Source organism: Bombyx mori, chromosome 16 (assembly GCF_030269925.1).
Source record: "Bombyx mori chromosome 16, ASM3026992v2".
Classification (NCBI taxonomy): domain Eukaryota; kingdom Metazoa; phylum Arthropoda; class Insecta; order Lepidoptera; family Bombycidae; genus Bombyx; species Bombyx mori.
Genome location: NC_085122.1, coordinates 2,480,714 through 2,502,697, shown reverse-complemented (window position 1 = coordinate 2,502,697; position 21,984 = coordinate 2,480,714). Strand labels below are relative to the sequence as shown.

The window sequence follows — 21,984 nt, the reverse complement described above, 5'->3', positions numbered from 1 at the left end:
AGCCCACCTGATGGTGAGTGGTTACCGTCGCCCATGGACTTCAGCAATGCCAGGGGCAGAGCCAAGCAAGCCGCTTCCTACAAACTTCATTCCATTCGAAATAATTACGATAAAAACGAAATACCTCAAAATATTATAGTAAAAATGTAAATAACCGTGAACTAGCTGGTGTTGCGCGCCTAAAAATGAGGTTATTTTAACACACTTGTGTGAATCATGAACTTGTAAACGAACTGATATAAATGTATGCTTAAAGTAAACAAAATTCACGTTTCGGTAGTATTATGAATAGAAATATGTTTGGATATTCAATGGGCCTTTCCTTCGCTTTTTTTTAGTTTTAGTGATAGAAAAAAATAGAAATCTGAATAGTTGCCGGTATGCTCAACAAAGATAACCGGTTTGTAAATCATTCATTTGTGGCAAGAAACGATTACAATTTGAATTGTCCACAAATATTTTACCTACCATTTGTTATCCGTAATCCTCCTGTCAGTTGGAAACTAAGGATACGTTTTTTATTGGAATGTTTTTTTATAGGCAGTTCGAAGAAAATACTAATAAATGTGGCCAAATTGAATTTTTTGTTGTTAACAAAAACCTGATTTTGGTCAAATTAATTCAGTTTCACTTAATTCTTTAGTTTTTACATTTAAATTAATTCAATCACTATTCCCTAACATAGTTTATAGGGCTGAAAAGATTCGATGAGGTTATAATCATTGAGCAATCGTGAGTAAAGCTGCTTTCAGAGTACGTTAACTGGTGGTAGGATCTCTTGTGAGTCCGCACGGGTAGGTACCACCGCCACGTCTATTTCTGCCGTGAAGCAGTAATGCGTTTCGGTTTGAAGAGTGGGGCAGCCGTTGTAACTATACTTGAGACCTTAGAACTTATATCTCAAGGTGGGTGGCGCATTTACGTTGTAGATGTCTATGCGCTCCAGTAACCACTTAACACCAGGTGGGCTGTGAGCTCGTCCACTCACCTAAACAATAAAAAAAAAGGTATACTAGTGTCATATAGTAGAGCAGCGTATAGTAAGCTCATAATATATAGTACAGTACAGTGTGAACGTGTCCATAGCAATGTATGGTGCACCATATTGTTGTGCTATGCCTTTATACTATATGCTATTACTCGTATATTATAGCGTAGTCTAAAAACAGCTTAAACATCGTGATATATGGAAGAATTTAAATGTAACGTTACGCATTATCTCGCCCCACAGACTAATTTAAATTTTTCTTGTCCTTTCAGTACGACAAAGACAACGATGGACGCATATCCTACGTCGAATTAAAGAACATAATAGAATCTCGGGAATACGACCATGATTTACCCGATAACGTGGTGGATAAGATCATGTCGTTGGCGGACAGCGATAACTCGGGATACCTCGACTTCCAAGAGTTCGTTGCGATGATGCACAATCCTGATCTGAAGGCGGTTTTCGGGCATTTCGTTGCGAGATATATCCATTCGATTATCCCTAACCGTGGCCCCGTCGATACGACAGGTATGTGATGATTTGTTAACGGATTAGCATGACTCCTTTTGCATCTAAGGATAATTTAACAGTAGGTAGAAGCAAGAATTTTTGTAAAGCAAAATATAAAAATACTTTTGACAAGAATAACGTTTGAAAGTTCTTTAGTCGATACTGAAAAAGCTGTTAAAATTATTTTAGTTTCTCTAGATCCAAACTTTGAGCTATGCATTGACGCAAGATTCGCGTGTTTCTGACGAGGCATCCAATTCCTTCATTGTTTCTATCAGATCTGTTATAATTTGGGGATAATATCCTCGAAATTAGATTAATCTAATATAAATTGGTATTTTTAATATAGATATGTGTATAATATTTGAGTTATTTGCTCTTGCATGCCGCAATGTAATGGCAATGTTTAGTGTTTAACGGATGTACAAAATTAGCTATTCTCTAACATGAGCAGCAACAAGTTAATCTAATCTGCCTTGGATGTATGTATCATAAAATTAAATTTAATTGTACATTAATGTAAATAGATATATGTAATATATAAGTAGTTTTAAAACGGCAATAATAATAAAAAAATTAGACCGCACAAACTATTTTAGTTAGGTGATTTTAAAGACTTTCAGTTAATTTCGGTACGATGATAATGTTATTGAAGACTGTCCGTGTTTACTTGCAAAAAGATTTTGCTATATCCTCTGGTACCGTTCATCTATGTCAGTAAAATATGGAAGTAATGACTGACTCGGTGGTGGGGTAGTTAGCGCGCCCCTACTGTTGCGTCTAGGGTCGTTGGTTCGATTCTCACGTCGGGAAAATATTGTGTGATGAACAGATCTATTTTCCCTTTGTCTGGGTGTTTAATATAAAAAAATGTATTTAAAAAAATTGCTTACCCAGAAATGTATATGTCGCTTCGTTCACAAAGCAAGTGCCAACGGTGAATAAATGTATTTTTGTTTGTTTTACTTTATGAATTTTCCAGGTAGCTTCTAAGCAGCGTTGACTGCAGGCGATCTGTGTGATTAGTGCGAATTTTTTAACGTTCTCGATAGCGTAAAAGTTAACTCATATTTGTATGCAGTTGGAACAGCGCCCCTAGCGGCAAACTTAGGCAAACGTTCCAACTCCGTACAAATTTGAGTTAACTTTCACGCTATCGAGAACGTTAAAAATCTCACACACGATGACGTAAAACACGTAGGCATGTAAATAACGTGATTGTTTTGTTTCTATAGGAACACGGACAGGCTTCCGGCCAGTTTCTACTGCGGATAGCGGTATATATTTGTTTTTTTTTTTACATTTATCATGTGCATACGTCATTCATTCATCATTCGTTTCGTCTAAAACGCGGAAGTCATGCTTATTTACCATCGAAACTATCAAAGTTGTTGTCGAATCTGTTTGTCCGTGTGTGGTTTGTTACTTCTCGTACTAGCGAGAAACTCACTCAGAATAAGTACATAAGTCAAATACACTATTTCATAAGTACTTATAATGTTTTCGATGCTTACAAAATTATAATATTAGCAACAACAACAAAAAAGGAGAAAAGACGCTAGGCACTAGACCAGGGGCTCCCAAACTAATTTTGTCTACTGCCCACTTTGAGAATAAATTATTTGTTAGCGCCCCTACTTAAAAACCACAATAGTGAGAGCTCAGTCGATGAAGAGTCCTCCTAGATTAAATAACAAACCGCCTACCAAGCCTCTACACAAGGCACCCCTTTTTTCTTGGATCTCTAACCCCCCTTTAGGCCTGCAGCGCCCACAAGGGAGCGTTATCGGCCACTTTGGGAAAGGCTGCACTAGACGATACTAAATTTATTAATATTACGATTTATGTTCAATTAAAATCGGCGCGCGAATCTTATTGACTAACGTCAGGTGACACCTGCGCCTTCGGGAATTCAGATCGCGCCCGATAACTCCCGAATGCGACTTGGTGTGCCAGTGTTGTACGCTACACGTGCATTTATATAATATGAGCGATTTTATAATCTGGACAATATCTGAATACGATAATTGACTGTTGGCACTAATGAACCTTCATGTGGACGGTAAACACGAAAAACTGGCCATAAATACTGTTGCAATAAAAAAGAAAATAATTTGAATTTGGAATTTGTTACATACGTTATTTTTTCTCTTTTTCGCGCCAATCCTTATAAACGCCAAGACAAATTTATGTCTTTAAAGCATGCTACAATATATTGACAGCGCCGAATTTTGCCCATAGCGATATGCTTATTTCAATCGAAAACTAACCACAGGACTTTATAGGATGGTACGTAATTAAAGCCGGCGAAAAACATTTTGTATTTCCCTGTTTTTTAAAATACCATTGTATTGATGTATAAACTAACGTATACGATTAAATATTTAGTTGAGTAGAAAAAAGAAACGATGCTTTAACAATATTTATGGCGAGACTTAGTAATGTAAACTTTTTTTTTTATTGCTTAGATGGGTGGACGATCTCACAGCCCACCTGGTGTTAAGTGGTTACTGGAGCCCATAGACATCCGCAACGTAAATGCGCCACCCACCTTGAGATACAAGCTCTAAGGTCTCAAGTATAGTTACAACGGCTGCCCCACCCTTCAAACCGAAACGCATTACTGCTTCACGGCAGAAATAGGCAGGGTGGTGGTACCCACCCGCGCGGACTCACAAGAGGTCCTACCACCAGTAAACTGTTTCAAGATTATTATTTTTGTTTATTTAAACCGGACCACCACTTTATAATACGTCGCTACGGTGGCAACATGACTTTAAGACCCACTGAATCTAAAGCTTGACCTCAATAATATCCTAACATGGTTTCGCTTCGTCGTGGTCCGTTAGGTGGTTAGCTTAGCGGTCCTCCTCTGTACAATTTGTTTGTTATAGTTTTTAGTTTCTTCGGCAACTTGGCGTGGAATGTTTGCGCTTACATCAAATGACCTCCTGTCCTGAATTTTCTTTTTAATTGTATATACAGCTGAAAGAGCTCACTGCCCGTCTGGTGTTACGCGGTGGTATGCGATAATAGATATCTCTATCTCTTTCTTTATCTTTATATCTATATTTCTCTATCTCCCCCTGACGACATGGACATGTTTTCATCGTAAATATCACCTAAAAAGTGGCCTAAAAGGATAAGAAGTCCGGTGCATTCGTGTTTTCATTCTCATACCCTCAAATTTAGGTCATCCAAATTTACCTTCTCGAAGAAAAATGACTGCTTGTTAGGTAAAAAATAAAATGGGATCGTTAAAGTTTATTGTTACTGTAATATTACGTGGCGACCTTCTTAAAATAATGATGAGTACCTACTGTAGATAATAATGTTTTTATGCGACATTTGGAAGTTTCAAAATGTTTTTTATAGGTTTTTAAACGACCAACTATTGCATAAGCTTATTATATTTGCTTGCTAACATTATTTTACCTCGTAGTAGGGTAGTTCATTTCTCGTATATTAAATCTTTTGACTCCGGTATAATTATTTTTGAAGATGAACGACCTTACCAGTCCATAGTCATCTCAACGTGAATGTGGCCACTCATCTTGAGAAAAAAATATTGCGAGTTTGATTTTTATGACTCGATGCTTGCTATTCATTAATTGTGGAAGTCAAGTGCATTTGTAATTAAGTATGAAAAATCATTGGAAACCTGATTAGAGACTTGTCTGCAGAGAACAGTACATAATATTAGTTCGGGTCGGTTGGTAAATTTTGAATTCAGAAATAACCGGAAAATAACCCGGATATAATATAATATATCTGAATAATCAGAAGTAACCCGGCATAAGAGGTGCTTGTCGATTAATAGCCAGTCGATTTCTAGACCCTTCAGTACGTAAACTCACGAAGCACTGGTTTATTTTATTATATACCAGAAACTCCCAGAATTCCCTTGCTCCCTATTACTCTTGGAATTACTCTTATATTGCCACGACAAAAAATGTCCCCTTGTACCAAACTATCATATAAAAATCGTTGTGGGAAACTACATCCAAATTCTGTAAGTCATTTTTTCGCGATTAATCAACAGGATACCCAAACGTGCAAACGTTCAAGTTATAATATCAATACAGATTTGGGACGTGAATCGAACGGAAATGCCAAATAGGTGTATTTTCCTTCGAACGGGGAAGCTTGGCAACCGCGTCTGTATAAAAAACCTTATCAAATAAATTCGATGACACGTTCTGACCAAATATATCGCAGCAGTTCTAGCATTTCTTTTATTAATATGCCACACCTACTGACGAAAAATATCAATCGAATAACCTTGATACGATATAATAAACACATAACCGCTTATATTATATCGTATTTTATTTGATAAACGATAAAAAAAAAACATTGATATTGATACAAACACACACAAAGTTCCGTTGTACTATGGATTTCGCGCGGCGATACTTATTGTCGGCACAGCAACTGAAAGTATCTGATGTGAGGGATTTTGGATTGAAAAACTCGTGGTTTAGTTGTAAGGTAATTTTTGTCTTCGGTAAGTATATGCCAATAAAGTATAAATTTAAACGATTGGTGGTAAGGCATCGCATTGGTACCACTATTTCTCCCACCTGTCCTGGTGAAACTGGAAAGGCCTCCGGGCCACCAGTACCTAAACATGCAATCATAAAAAATAAGAATAAAACCACTATTTCTGCCGTGAAGTAGTCACGTGGTAGTTTTTTTATTTTTTATTTCCCTTGTAGGCAGACGAGCATACGGCCCACCTGATGGTGAGTGGTTACAGTCGCTCATGGACTTCAGCAATGCCAGGGGCAGAGCCAAGCCGCTGCCTACCGCTTAATACTCTCCATAAGCCTCGTTTGAAGAAGGATATAAAGAAGTGGGGTGGGATATAGCTATTATGCAATCCAATTGAAATTTGAGCTTCGCGTCTCAAGCTGGGTGATAACATTCACTTTTTATGTTTATAGGCTCTGGTAACTATTAAAAATAAAATTGGTCGTGAATATGAGGCGTAATTACGCTGAATTCTCAAGAGCAAAATATAATAGCGTTTGATGAAGTGAAACCCGCGAAATATTTAAATATAAATTCTCCCCTCTCTTTCTCGTCCTAGCTCCCGCATGGTGGTGGGTTCGGCTTTCCTTATTTTTCTCCATCATTTCGCCCTATCTTCGACATCCTGGTCAGTAACATTGTATTCCCTCCTGTTCTTCAGCACAACTTTCCACCTTGTCTTGGGTCTTCCTCTGGGTCGCCGATCGGGGAGATTCGGTTGCAGAAATTTCCGACGTAGTCTGATTGCCTCTTTTTTAGGTTATCTTTTTTTCTTCGAAACATCGATTCGTGATAAACAAATATGATTGTTGTAGGTATTGAGTGCGTATGTCAGGAGCGCTATCAAAATTTAACTTAAAAAACTCAGTAGCATCGCATACTGTAGTATATCGGACAACAAAACAAATCCCCGCGTATTGCAGCGCGCATCATAACATTTACTGGTGGTAGGACCTCTTGTGAGTCCGCGCGGGTAGGTACCACCACCCTGTCTATTTTTGCCGTGAAGCAGTAATGCGTTTCGGTTTGAAGGGTAGGGCAGCCGTTGTAACTATACTGAGACCTTAGAACTTATATCTCAAGGTTGGTGGCGCATTTACGTTGTAGATGTCTATGGGCTCCAGTAACCACTTAACACCAGGTGGGCTGTGTGCTCGTCCACCCAAATAAGCAATAAAAAAAAATTACAAACAATTAAAACTCATTAGCAGTATTCTGTGTCTTAAGTCGAATTTGAAGCATGTGTTATATAAAAAAAAACGTGAACACAATTCAAACATAAATTAATTAATTTTCATCACATTGGCATCTGAATTCCGATAATCTAAATGTTATGATGTCGCGTGTTCAACGGCGGATCCAGGGGGGGGGTCATGGCGGTCATGACCCCCCCTGAGCTAGTTCCAGGACTTGAACCAACTTGGACTAATTGAAGAACATCATGATTTATTTACTATCTATTGTTATCAAAATTAAATTATAAGTTCTTAACTTGTCCACGACTATGTGACCCTCTCCTGGCGCCAAAGCTGGATCCGCCCTTGCGCGTGTTCCAATGTTAAAGATATTTAAGGACCTGATAATTAATACGTATCATCACCGATAAATCTTGATAGCGAATTGCCAACTAATCTAGATTTAAATGTGAATGAGCAATGACTCGTTTGAATATCGTTATCAAGACCCACAATCTTGATGTAGGCAGGGTACGGCGGTATAACTTTAAATTGAAAAAATAAAATAGTTTACACGCATGATTCTACGTAAGCGAGGTCGATGACCGATTTCTAACCAAATAGTGAGGGTACATGCAGTTTGTTTAAAAAAATATGTCTCATTAAAGTAAGAAAATTGAATCTTAGTTTGTAAGATTAGCTTGATTTACGATTTTGTCACTTTAACATTTTGCTCTAATTGCATTAAAGTTTTTTTTTTTTGGAACGAAATTCCATAAGGGACGATACGGAGGGGTACCCTAACCGGAAAAAAACGTCCGTAACGTAAGATTTTTATTAGTAATGCGCACAGTGTACGACTTAACTGTGTAATAACGTACAAAAAATAACATATTTTTTTTATCATTCATTGACCACGATCTCAGAGCGTTCGTTTGCGCAATAGACTAACGGCCGTTTTCAATAACGTATCTGAGTTTTCGGATAGATAGCTATCTCCGAATATCAGCAAGAGCGTATCTATCCTTAGTCTGCGTTTCACAATCACGGATAAGTGCTATCTCTCTTTAACCAACAGTAGATAGCTTCTTCCCTCCGATTTATCCGAGCCTCTTGATACGTTTCGTTCTACTACAAATACGAAACAACATCAGGATCAAGACTTATTTTATTTTATTCTAAATTATAACTATAATTTAACCAGCATATTGTAGACTATCATAAACACATTTGTTTATAACAAAAAGTAATAAAAACATATGTAGATTTTTTTAAATTGGACGTATTGCTATTTTTATCCTAGTCGAAATTATGAAATGAAACGTTTTGACAGTCCGTTTGCCAATAAGCAGTGATCAGTTTCTTTTGTTTGTTTTTCTATTGTTTACCTACTATATAAGATGATGACTTACCTCCAAAACGCTTTAAAACTTTCGTTTATAATTCTAAGTGTGTTTATAATTAAAGAGCAGTGAAATAAAATGAATTCTGTAAGTATCTATGAACTACATTGATAATAATAATTTTACTTTGAAAACTTTGAGTTCAAGTTTAGAAAATATATCTTTTTCAGTCAAGAAAGGCAGCACCCATGACAAAAGATGAGACGATGATTCTAGCAGAACTTGTGGCGGCGAAAAAACATTTCAATAATAAGGCAACAAATGCCACAAACAATAAATTGAAGGAGCAGGCTTGGCAAACCCTTGTAAATGATTTTAATTCGTCGATTCGTCGTTTCCCACGAACTCCATCGCAGCTTCGACTAAAATGGGAAAACTTAAAGAACGCTACGGCAACATAAGAAACAACCTTATAAGTAAGGTTAGTATAATTAGTTGATTGTTTGTCTCTAATAACACATTGATAAACATGATTTTTTCTTCAGGTTGCCGTAGTATTTGAAATAATTATGCTCTTTGTTACAGGCTGGAGGTGGTAAGGATTGCAGATGAAATTTTGGATAAAGCATGCACATTGTTGTAGGTCACATATAATATTTTTAACACTTTTACAGCCAAGCGGAAACAAGATGGAAGAAAAGAAATGCAAGGCTAGCATAGGGACAATGCATTAGCAGAATATCTAATAGCAAAAAAGGGACTTGACTTGGAAAATAAAGAAAAGGAGATTGTTGTAGCAAAAGTTAAGTTAGATTTAGATAATTTAAAAAATTATAAATTACTTAAAAGGAATATTAAATTTCATAAATTAAGTAGGCAATAATAATTTTATGTTAGATAGTTTTTTAAGTATATGTACAAATTCTAAATTAAATATCTTGCATGTACTAACTACCATGTAATTATCATTTTGGAAAAAAAAAAATAGTCAAATTATCTTTGGAGTTTATTTTATAAATTATCTTTGGAAGCAATTATTTATAAGTACATAGTTGTATTTCAGATGTAAGTTTTGAAAAATTGTTACGAACAATTATATTATTTTCCTGTAATGTATCTGCGACTGAAATTTCTGATTCTAATTCTTCTAAATTCATACTTCTGACAATATTATGCAGCATGGCAGCTATAATAACAGCTTGCATATTTTCTAGTTTTAATCTACTTTTCAATGATATACAGGGAGTCTTCTTTTACAAACACCAATGCATCTGAAAATTATACATTATTCGCTTAAATTATTTTACAATACAGTATAACAAGCTCTTAACTAAAAAAAAAAGATTACCTCTCTATAGTATTTCTTGTTTTAATATGTGATTCATTTGAAATCGTTCCGATTGAGTATGTGGGTTAATTAATCACGTTAAAAGATAGGGTTGTGGGGATAGCCTCTATCGGCAAGCAAATAGCAATTTCCAAGTCCACCTTGTTATCAATGTTCTCTTGATATGTAGATAATTTATTATAATAGTGTCATATTAAATTCATATAAACACCTAAATATATAATATAAATAAATAAAAATATAATAATAATAATATAAATAAGGTAATATAAATAAGAAATACCTTTTCAATCGGAATGGTTAATTATAGTTGTATCATGAGTAGACCCAGGCCATCAAGCAACAACATTTTGAAACATCAATGATGCATTGCACACAAATTACACATTCAAAATACTCTTTTTCTATTTCTAAATTCCTCTCCTATATTTGAATCTGTAACACAAATATAAAATGTAGAGGTATCAGTGTGTAATAAGAATGAAGGTAAATAGCCTACCAGGTTATTGTATTAGTATATGAATGTCATTTAGGGCACCATGGGAATCCAGCAGTATTATAGAATTCTTGTTGAGTGTGATTTTGTAACACAACAAAAATTAGGTATAATTTTGCTATTGCTATAAAGAAATATAAGTTGTAATAACGAGTACTTTTATGGTTAAAATTTATCTTACCTTTTTGACGTTATACTCAAATATGGTCTCATTAAATTAATCAATTCATTCACAACACCTTTGCTCAGAAATCTATAGTCAAATTCGTAATTATTGATCTTCGCCATGTAATTCAGACGATCTTTATTTTCCTAGCCATATGATATCGGCCTCACTATCACTATCTGCATCACAATCCATTATCATTTGAAATAATTCCATATCACTATCATCACTGCTACAATATGCCAATATGAAGAGAAACAATTATTAAATTATTTTTTTTTTTTTTTTTTTCCTTCTACTTTAACACCTGCGATCAGTCGCCAAGACTATAATCAGGTGAGTTGCGAGAGGTTATGGTTTGGAGGGACAGAGCCAATGCTCCGTCTCGCCTTAGTAGGGTAGCACGTCGGCTCTCTTGAGTCTTTTAATTGGATTTGGCTGCAATAGTAAGCCGGACAACGGGTTTGGGTGAGCTTTCAAGCGGTTCTTATAGTTGGCTAAGTATCGTTTAACTTCATCCAAGATGGTTGGGATTTCCAGGTACTCGTGGATTTCCGAATTTCGAGTATACCAAGGCGCCGACGAAAGTACCCTCAGGATACTGTTTTGAGCTCTCTGGAGGCACATAATGTTGGATTTGCTTGCTGTCGACCACAGTTGGATTCCATACGTCCAAATCGGTTTTATTATTGAGCAATACACCCTTAACTTGTTGGATAGGGATAAGGCAGCCTGTCTACCGAGAAGCCAGAGTAGGTTTTTAAATCTAATGTTAATTTCATTACGTTTTGTTTTTATGTGGTCTTTCCATGTCATCCTTCGGTCCAAGTGAAATCCAAGATACTTAACACAGGTTGATTGCGGCAATGTATCGGGGCCGAGTTTGACTGGAGGACAAGTTTCACGTCTTAGGGTAAATGTGATGTGGTGAGACTTGGGGGCGCTTGCTTTTATGCGCCACTTGGTCATCCAAGTGTTAGTGATATCGAGCTGGGTTTGCAACAGTCTGGTCGCTTCATTGGGATCACTGCTACAACTGAGGAAGGCTGCATCATCGGCAAAGGTTGCTATCGCTATTTCTGGTGACTGGGGTAGATCACAAGTAAAAATGTTGTAGAGGACCGGACCAAGTACGGAGCCTTGAGGCACTCCGGCTCTGCAGGCAAAAAGAGAAGATCTGGCATCACGGAGCTTGACTTGAAACTTTCTGTCACTGAGATAAGACTCTAATAGCAGAAAGTAGGAATGTGGAAGGTACTTTTTAATTTTGCAGAGCAGTCCTTTATGCCAAACCCGATCAAAAGCTTGTTGCACGTCGAGAAAAGCAGCCGAGCAGTACTCTTTCCTCTCCAGACAATGTCTTATTGTGCAATACACTCTGTGTACCTGTTCTATGGTTGAGTGGTGCTTTCGGAAGCCAAATTGGTGGTCAGGTATTACATGGCATGTATCTAGGCAAGGAGATAATCGTGCCAAGATGATCCTTTCCCATAACTTTGACAAAACCGGTGTCAGGCTTATAGGGCGATAAGAAGACAACTCGTTAGGCGGTTTACCAGGTTTTTGGATCATCACAATTTGGGATGTTTTCCAGAGTGCAGGGAAATGCGATATTCTCAATGTAGCATTGACAAGAATGGTCAAAAAGAGAATGCACCTCCTAGGGAGCTCTTTCAACAGTCTGGGGGTAACCAAGTCAAATCCAGGCGCTTTATTACGGTCCATTTTGACTATTTCTCTAGCAATCTCTTTTGGTGTAGTAGGACTCAGGGGTAGGCATAATTGCAAGTCTTGCTTTAATACTCGATTTATTTCGGGATCCTCTGGACTATCCGTATTGTTGGGTTTAAATACTTCAGCCAGGTATATAGCGAAGGCCTGAGATTTTTCCTGGTCAGTTCGCGCCCATTTATTACCGGATCTTAAAGGCGGAGAGCACCGTTGCGGCTGTGGGAGGTACTTTGTTGCCTTCCAGAGGTTGTGAGAGCCATTTGCATTTGGAGACATTTTTTCCAATCTCTGCTTGAGTGAATCGTTTGAAGCGTAATCCAGAAGATCTTTGAGTTCTTTAATAGCTCGATTTAGTCTGGTTTTATCCGCACATCGGTGGGTTGTCTGCCAAATTTTGCGAAGGCGACGTTTGGCGGCGATTTTTTCCTTGACAACAAGAGGGACCGGCGCCTCTCTCGAAGGACCCTTCAGTTCAGGTGTACTAGACCAAGCCGCCACTTGAATAAGGTTTGTAATATAGAGGCATGCGTCGTCAACGTCAGCTTTGGTTTTTAGTGGGATACATAGGTTTATGTTTGATTCGAGGAATTCCCGAAAACATTGCCAATCAGTTTTATAATTGTGGAGATAGACGGTATGGGTATCGCTGGGCATGGCCATTGAGCTAAGTGTAAGCAAGACAGGTGAATGGTCAGAGCTGCCGTCGAGACTTGCCTTTATCAGAGTATTTTGTGCGCTAATACCCTTAGTAACAAAGAAATCCAGGAGGTCAGGTATTTTGTTACTGTCCGTAGGCCAATATGTCGGCTCTCCAGTTGTCATAGCTAACAAGTGATTATTTTCAATGCTCTTTTTTAATTCCCGACCTCTAGTTACTGTTAATCTTGAGCCCCAGTATGTATGCTTGGCATTCCAATCGCCACCAGCAATGAATCGGTTGCCTAAAGACATAAAAAACTCAGTAAACATTTTCTCCTTTATTGCGTGGCGCGGTGGACAGTATATTGCAGAAAGAATTAGGGGTCCGGAACGATCCTCCACCCTTACAGTTGTGGCTTGGAGATAGGGAGCCGCAATAGATTCCAGGAGGTAATGCTTTATACTGTTCTTGATAATTATCGCGGTGCCAGCGTGGGCCCCTCCATCAGGATGACAGGTGATGTACACCGAAAAGCCTGGAACACATATTCTGCTTCTTGGTGTGGTGTGCGATTCAGAGACAAGACAAACATCAAGCTTATTAGATTTGATGAACGTCACTAGTTCGTTTTTATTAGGGGCTAGGCCGTTGATGTTCCAAGTGGCAATATGCAGCGAGGTCATTTTAGAAGCTTGGAGACGAGAGAAGTTATAAGACTCACTAAGGAGCCTATTTGTTGTAATAGGAGGTCCATTTTCTCACTTTGTTTAAGTAGGATATTTTCCAGTTTGCTGTAGGATTGTTGATTAGATTGGGAATTCCTCCCATCGGCGACTTCAGCATAAGTTCGTTGTTGAGTTGGTCTTTCGATACCTTCAGTTTTTGTCGATGTGGAGCTGATTGGATTAATAGGCAAGGCTGTGATAGATAGAGCGGATTGCCTTTCTCTTGGAGTTAAGTTTTTGTTTCTTCGGGCAAGGATTTCCTTGTAAATTTCGCAGCCTTTGTAGTTAGCCGGGTGGTCACACAAGCAGAGAGCGCATTTAGCCGGTGTGGTTCTATCTTTCTTTTGGCACTCTGAGGTTTTGTGACCCTCACCGCATTTAACGCACCTATATGGTCTCATGCAGTTATTTTTTGAGTGGCCGTAGCGCTGGCAACGTTGACATTGAACAAAGCTTTTTGACTTGCGAGGATCCTCTATCTTGACCTTTTGGTTAAATATATGGGTTATATTCTTGGCTGCCGGGTTATTTACGCTGGGCTCAATGTTTACAAAGAATGTAGATGTAGGTTTCTTGTCGGGTCCGTAACGTGCATTGATGATTTCGCCTTTAATTTTATTGTTAGTTGCCTCAATGGCTTCAGTTATCGCTTCATGGGGTGTGCTGTGGTGGAGGTCTTTTATGACAATGCGATAGCATTTGATATCTTTAGGGGTGAATGTGTGTCCTATGAGTCCATTTGCTCTTATTACCGCTATGATTTTTTTATACTCCTCAGCATTGTTAACCAGAATGTGAAGTAGGTTTTTATTAATTAGTTTAAATTTGAAATCGTCTTTGCTACTGACGGTTTGAAGTAACTTCGATAGCTCTGTAACATCTTCTATACCATTGAGTACTATAGGTGGAGGTTTGCTGGGCTTAGGGCGATCGGTAGTGCATGGTTCATCCGTTGCGTCTAGAGGTAAGGTGCTGAAGCGGTTTTTCACAGTGGTACTTGGGGCCTCTGGTGAGGAACTGGAGTACTTTCTTTTCTTACTGCTTCTGCTATTGGGTGATGGTACCCTTTGCCATGGTGGAGGAGCAGGGGGTTGAGGAATGTCTTCCAGCAAGGTTGCTACCGGTGTGATACTGGCTACATTTGGTTGATCTACATTGGTCGTATCTTGTGGTGACTTTCCCAGGTCGGAAAGGGATGACGAACGTTGTCTGTCAAACAAGCCTGGAAGGAGTGCTTGCTGAGTAAGCAGTTTGTGTTGTGGTTGAGGGTTTTTTAAGGGATTTAACTTCATTTTTGTTCCCACGAGAAGGGTCGAATTATTGGTAGCTCACAGGGTGACGCCCATTCCTGTGAGAAGGCACTATACAACGATGTGGCCAGGTCCATCGAGGTTGGCGCTAGAGACTGAATTCCCTCAGCCATTCATCCTATCGGCGCGGTTCCCACCTTAGGATTGGGGTTATTTTTTATGGAGGTTGTCTTCCTCTTAACCCAGGCAATTAAGCCAAGGTCACCGTTCTCACGAGACATGACCGCGAGTTTACGGCTTGCAGAAGTCATTTCCTACTTCTACGGGAGCTAGCTGCTAAGCCCGCTAGTAGGTTAGTTGACCGCCGCCTACGACTCGGCGTTTGTTGTTCTTTAGCACCACCCAGGGAACACGTGTAGGGTTGTGGTTAGGTAGCTCCTACGGACGCGAACAACTTTGTCCCCCATTATTAAATTATAGCGATTTACTTTCGAAAGATAAACATGTAACCGACCGATTTTGACAGATAAGCGAATGCCCATACTAGAGATAACGCCGCCTACCGGAGAGTTACTTAAAACTCATATTGAAACGGAAGTAAGCACGATTTGTATGAGCGTTCTATCTTTAGCAGACTATCCGTCCTCCCGACGATGGATAGATAAATCCGATAGGAACTGCTGCTCGTCGATAGGTTATTGGAACGTAAGTAAGGACAAAAATATAGATTTGTCTATCTTTAGTAACCGAAACTAGGGATAGATAGGTTATTGAAAACGGCCGTAACTCTTATGCAAACAACCGTGAATGAAGTGTACCACAATAAGTTCGCACGCTACTGAATGACCGTGGGTTGTTGCGAAACCTCCAGTTTTATTTTCTTTATACCTCGAATAGAACTTAAAATTAATATTTTTATAATAAGAAACTTCGTTACTATTCGGTGTCCCACGACACCACACATGTTTTTTTTATTGCTTAGGTGGGTGGACGAGCTCACGGCCCACCTTATGTTAAGTTAATGTTGATGTTAAGTGGTTTCTGGAGCCCATAGACATCTACAAAGTAAATGCCGCCATCTACCTTGAGTCATGAGTTCTAAGATCTCAGTTTTTACAGTACTTTCATTAGCATTACTGCTTCACGGCAGAAATAGGCAGGGTGGTGGTACCTACACGCGCGGACTCACAAGAGGTCCTACCACCAGTAAAGTATATCCTAGTTTTATGTTTAACTTAACTTCTACGGTGTTTCGCGAGCGCTATAACATTTCCTTCTTCAAACGAGGCTTGTAGAGGGTACTTAACGGTAGGCAGCGGCTTGGCTGTGCCCCTGGCATTGCTGACGTCCATGGGTGGCGGTGACCACTTACGATCAGGTGGGCAGTATGCTCGTATGCCTACAAAGGCAATGAAAAAAGACTTGTATTAATTACCTATTTGACTGTAGGAACGCGAACACAGTACAGACACACTAATAAATAAATAAAATAAATCCCACCACAGAATTAGTTAATCATCTATGAAATTTATTACTAGGTTTTCATGTATTTTTTATGAAACCACATTTGCGTTGGTACAAGCCGCATATCGTAATACAGTATTTAGATTTGGCGCGCACAGTGCAAATGTATTGCAGTAATTAAACTTTTGTTCTCTCTACATGAATGTCGCCGTCCAACTTGAGATACGAATTTGAAGTCTCATTTATAATGTACTAGTGACCCGCCCTCGCTTCGCTTCGGAAACTGTAATTTATTATTGATTTCTCCACTATTTAATGGATGTTATTATACATTTAAACCTTCCTCTTCAATCACTCTATGTATTAAAAAAACCGCATCAAAATCCGTTGCGTAGTTTTAAAGATTTAAGCATACATAGGGACAGAGAAAGCGACTTTGTTTTATACTATGTAGTGATAATTTATTTCTTTAGCGGAAAATTAGGCAGCGCAACCAGTAACCAGTGCTCGTGGAAGTTGAATTATCACAGAAAGACATCATATCTGTCGCGTCTAGTGAGGTTAACAGTAGTTGCCTGGATGAGTCTAACCTACTGAATTTCTCGTCGGATTTTCTTAGCGGGTCGCGATTCTGAAATTGTGATAGATTTTTCAAAGCACTGCTTTTGCTAGGGCAGATGTTGTTAATTACGGATCCTCCCGAACCATTAATGGTGCTTTTAACTCGAGCACCAATCACCGTCCTCGCCCGAACCCGTCGCTTGCGACGAAGGGGCTGCGCGAGTAAATTAACCCATAGACACAGCCGACTGAGTTTCTCGCTGGATCTTCTCAGTGGTTCCCTCCCGATCCGGTTGTAGATTCTGTGAGAGGGTCAGTGTTAGTAACACCTCCAGTTTGAGCCCCGAGAGCTCACCTACACGCTAGGGTAACGCTAATATAGCCTCTCAAGGCTACCTTTTTTGGAACCGGTGGTAGAGTTAACATTTTCTTTTACATTTTGACATTCAACAAGTGTGTTTTTGATGACATCCAAGTTGAAATAAATGATTTTGAATTTGAATTTGAATTTGAATCAGCGTAGGTAGAAAAAAAAAGCACATTCGCTCGGGTTGAGTCCGTGATCTGACTATCCAGTCACAGTGTAGTTGGAATAGCACACTTAGACCACTAGCAAATTGGTAGATAAAAAAAATGGGTGTCTCAAAAAGGGAATTGGTTTTCTGGCTTAAAGTGAAAATGATCAATGTTCTGAGGTAATTGCGTTACTGCCTATATGCCATCTCGCAGTGGGCACGTTGTAATATTCAAGGTTCTGTGGCAACCGTTTGGTATCAATCTGATTTCGGGTATATCTGTAGTTCAATATTTCAGTTACAGTTTTCATTTTCTTTTTTTTTATTGCTTAGGTAAACGAGCTCACAGCCCACCTGGTGTTAAGTGATTACCGGAGCCCATAGACATCTATAACGTAAATGCCGCCACCCGCCTTGAGATATGAGTTCTAAGGTCTCAGTATAGTTACAACGGCTGCTCCACACTTCAAACCGAAACGCATTACTGTCTCAGAGTAGAAAGAGAAGAGGTTTTGGTATCTACCCATGCGGACTCACAAAAGGTCCTACGACCAGTAATTACGCAAATTATAATCAGACTTCTGTAACTTTTATATACTGTAGGTCATTAAACTCCGATCTATTCCAGGCAAATGTTTAATATAGTAATGTCGAGGAAAACGTTTTATTAATTATACCTAATTGCTTCATTCATTTGATTGCAACCAGAAAACAAACAAAGCGGATGGTTTTATGCTTAGTCGTGAGCTAAAGTTATTCATGAATTTGTTTGTACTAGAGGTCCCGCAGTAGTCGAAATTCGCCTATAATTAATTGAAATTGTAAGTTTGTACACTATTATGATTGTATTTTATACTTCTATAATCAAAAATTTCGCCAAGGCTACACTATACAAAATATTAATAAAGACAAACAATATTTAATCTATTCTCAATTTGACCACAGACGTCAAGAACAAAAGTTTGACAATAAATAGTATGCATGCGTGTGTGCGTCAAATACATGGTATGTAGTGTGTGTAATGTTTTCTTTATTGATTTAATGTATCTTTTATGCATTATTTTTAAAAAATATTAGCTTTGTGCACTTCTTCTCTATATTCTCTATAAGTGTGGAAAATTTCATACTCCTCCGTCCGCGCAATTTTCGTAAAAAGGGATACAAAATTTTTGCTTCACGTATTAATATATAGATAATTCGAAAGTTTTCGCTGCTATGCGTTTTAATTATACCTGCTTGAGGAAGTTAAAGAAAACACAAGATGAATTATTACATCAATGAAAATGAATGTAGGTACATGATACAGTACGTGATTTACTTAAGAAGTAATGCGTTTCGGTTTGGGGGCAGGAAAACTTTGATTAGGTATCAAAGTTAAACCACCTCGATGAAACGCGGAGAACGACTGTCAGCTAACTTTGAATTTATTGCGTAGATGGGTGAACAAGCTTGTGGCCCACATGGTGTTAAGTCGGTACGGGAGCTCATAGGTATCGTGACGTGAATGTCGTTACCTTGAAACTTGAGGTCTGTCTCAATTGTATGCTTTTTGCGAGTTTATGCGAGTTTATCATTTGCGAGTCATACTGGTGGTAGGACCTCTTGTGAGTCCGCGCGGGTAGGTTCCACCGCCTTGCCTATTTCTGCCGTGAAGCAATAATGCGTTTCGGTTTGAAGAGTGGGGCAGCCGTTGTAACTATACTGAGATCTTAGAACTTATATCTCAAGGTGGGTGGCGCATGTACGTTGTAGATGTCTATGGGCTCCAGTAACCACTTAACAACAGGTGGGCTGTGAGCACATTAACCCATCTAAGCAATAAAAAAAAAGTTTCAACGGAAGTCGCTCGTGAACATAAGTTTTTTTTTTATGGCTTGAATGGGTGGATGAGCTCACGGCCCACCTGGTATTAAGCGGTTACCGGAGCCCATAGACATCTACAACGTAAATGCCGGCACCCACCTTGAGACATGAGTTCTAAGGTCTCTGTTTTAACAGTACAACCGTTGTAACAGTTGTTTGGACGTTCATTTATTACGTCAGTGTTGGACCAATCAAGATACCGTAATCCAACACTTCGAGTCATTTGAAGATATTTCTTTTATCGATAACAAATTGATATTTGAAAACAGAAACTTGAGAGAGAGAGAGAGAGAACTTTGTATCGGAAACATTAAACCCTCCTAAATTCTAAGTTTAAAAAAATCCGTTTTTTTTTTCTTTGTGCTTCTATATAAACTATGGTTTTTGAGACCACAAGGTACCCAATATACATACACCAAAGCATTTAATTAAAAAAAAAAAAATGTCCAATTCTGGTCGTACCCCGAGATGCGGGCACAAAGGAGCACTATCATTTCGCGGTGACGTCACAACGACCAGTCCATTTGACGGCGAGTTGGCTAACAGCTTACAACACACACACGTTGCCCTGCAATCGTTCTGACTGCACGCTGCATAGAGACGCGACCAGCAATAAACGAACCCGAACGAAGGTAGTCCGTGAAACGACGCGACTCGAGAACGCAAATCAAACGGATCTAGCTAATTTGGTTACGAAAAAAATCGGATATGTAATTTGTATTTACTGGCGATTTTCGATCAGTTCGTTTTAGTGTGTGTGTGGAATGTGTAAATATATAAATATAAAATGCAAAGTGAGAGTTGAAAGTAGACGCGTTAAATTCTTTAAATGGTTGTCTATGAACATATTGGATCTGATTGAAAAAATTAAAGAGTATTTTGGTATGTGTTTTTTTTTTTTGGTTTGTTTGTGTCGCGTACGTAATTAGAAAGTGCATGCTTTTAGTTGGTGGGAGCTTAACGAGCTTTCCTCGTTAAAGTACAGTTAGATTGTAATGAACGTATACTGGTACATAAGACTGCGCCAAACTCACAACGCAAGGTACCTATGAACCCCGTTAGATAAAATCTCTGCACTAAACAATCATTTTAAATAGATAGTTTTACTATAAGACCTCAAGCACGACATAGCATCCGACATAGCATCCGAGCATATTACGGATGCCATCAGATTTGGCATGGAGAGTGGGAAACTGACGGTGTTGGCATTGCTGGATTTCAGTAATGCTTTTGGCACCGTCGATTTCGACATACTTCTAGCCATCCTTAGCTCCATTAACATATCTCCAACCGTGGTTGATTGGTTTCGCAGTTACCTGTCTGGTCGCCGACAGCGTATTCACTGTGAGAATGCTTATTCTTCATGGTGAGAAACGCACGTAGGTGTACCGCAGGGTGGCGTTTTATCTCCTTTACTCTTTTCAATTTTTATAAATTCTATTTCTTTACAACTTACTTCTTCCTACCACCTGTACGCAGATGATCTACAGATATATACGCAATCTTCTTTACCAGAGCTGACCAACGCGATAAAGATCCTGAACAATGACTTATCGATATTGTCCCGTTGGAGTAAGTCTCATGGATTGAGGGTGAACCCGTCAAAGACACAGGTCATTGTTGTCGGTAGTTCAAGAACGTGTTCGAAAGTTACATGGTCGCAGCTTCCGGCTATTTTATTTGACGGCGCACAAATTCCTATCAGCGATACTGTGAAAAATTTGGGTATCTTAATTGATAAAAACCTTTCATGGAACGCACAAATAAAAGAGGTTAGCCGGAAGGTGTTTGCATCAGCTGGATCGTTGAGACGGTTACGAAATTTTCTTCCAACTGCCACTAAAACTGCGCTTGCACAGTCTTTACTTCTTCCAATTCTTGACTACGCTGATTCCAGCTATCCGGATCTAACCGAAACACAACTTGATAAACTTGAGCGGCTACAAAATTTCTGCATAAGATTCATATTTGGGTTACGGAAATATGATCATATATCTGAATTTCGCACTAAGCTCAAGTGGTTACCAATTCGCCTTCGCCGCAATACTCATGTCCTTTCATTACTATACTGTACTCTCTTTAACCCCCATACCCCTACATATCTCAAAGAACGTTTCGAGTTCCTAGGTGATACGCATAATTTTTCTCTGAGATCATCAGATAACCTGAGACTGAAAATGCCGGTGCATTCATCATCATTCTTTGACAATTCATTCACCGTCCAGGCGGTTCGATTGTGGAATGCTCTGCCGGATGCAGTGAGAAGTGCTCCAACTTTAAACTGTTTTAAAAGAATGGTGAAGGAACACTACTTATCTGCTTAGTGCTGTTTGTTGCATCATTATCATTTATAATTTCCATACTGTTGATTTATTATGTGTGTGTAAGTATATTAGTATGTATTGTATGTAAGTATGTATATTGGTATATATTATATTATGTAAACGGTATATATCTGTTTATTATATGTATATATTTTCTATAATAATGTATTGTATATGGTACACCGCACCTGCTATATTTTTTATATTTTACAGAATTTCTGTAAATTAAATGGTTGTCTGGAAGATATCGCTTTTAGCGATAAGACCGCCTATTGTACATATGTGCTTTTTGACTGTTTGTTTTTTTTTTAAATGTAAATTGTGTTGGTGTGCAATAAAGTGTATTCTC

General features: G+C 38.6%; 1 protein-coding gene and 1 long non-coding RNA gene across 7 annotated transcripts in view; both read left to right on the top strand.

Annotated features, from left to right (window-relative positions):
* LOC101736190 (rhomboid-related protein 2) overlaps positions 1–21,984 on the top strand; it is a 51,020-nt gene that overhangs the window by 15,223 nt on the left and 13,813 nt on the right. For 2 of the 4 annotated variants that reach the window (XM_012692748.4, XM_012692749.4), the window contains exons 2-3: positions 1,261–1,519; positions 2,737–2,778. In XM_012692748.4, the coding sequence (XP_012548202.1) occupies positions 1,261–1,519; positions 2,737–2,778 (301 nt within the window). The remainder of the gene's footprint in view (positions 1–1,260; positions 1,520–2,736; positions 2,779–21,984) is intronic. The other 2 variants (XM_012692750.4, XM_004928911.5) reach the window with 1 other exon arrangement.
* LOC134200308 (uncharacterized) lies at positions 8,545–9,549 on the top strand. 3 transcript variants are annotated; one of them, XR_009975149.1, is made up of 3 exons: positions 8,545–8,699; positions 8,783–9,033; positions 9,138–9,549. It is a non-coding gene; the product is annotated as an uncharacterized LOC134200308 (long non-coding RNA). The 3 variants fall into 3 exon arrangements; XR_009975151.1 differs by lacking the exon at positions 8,545–8,699 and having other exon boundaries at positions 8,706–9,033; positions 9,227–9,549; XR_009975150.1 differs by lacking the exon at positions 8,545–8,699 and having other exon boundaries at positions 8,706–9,033.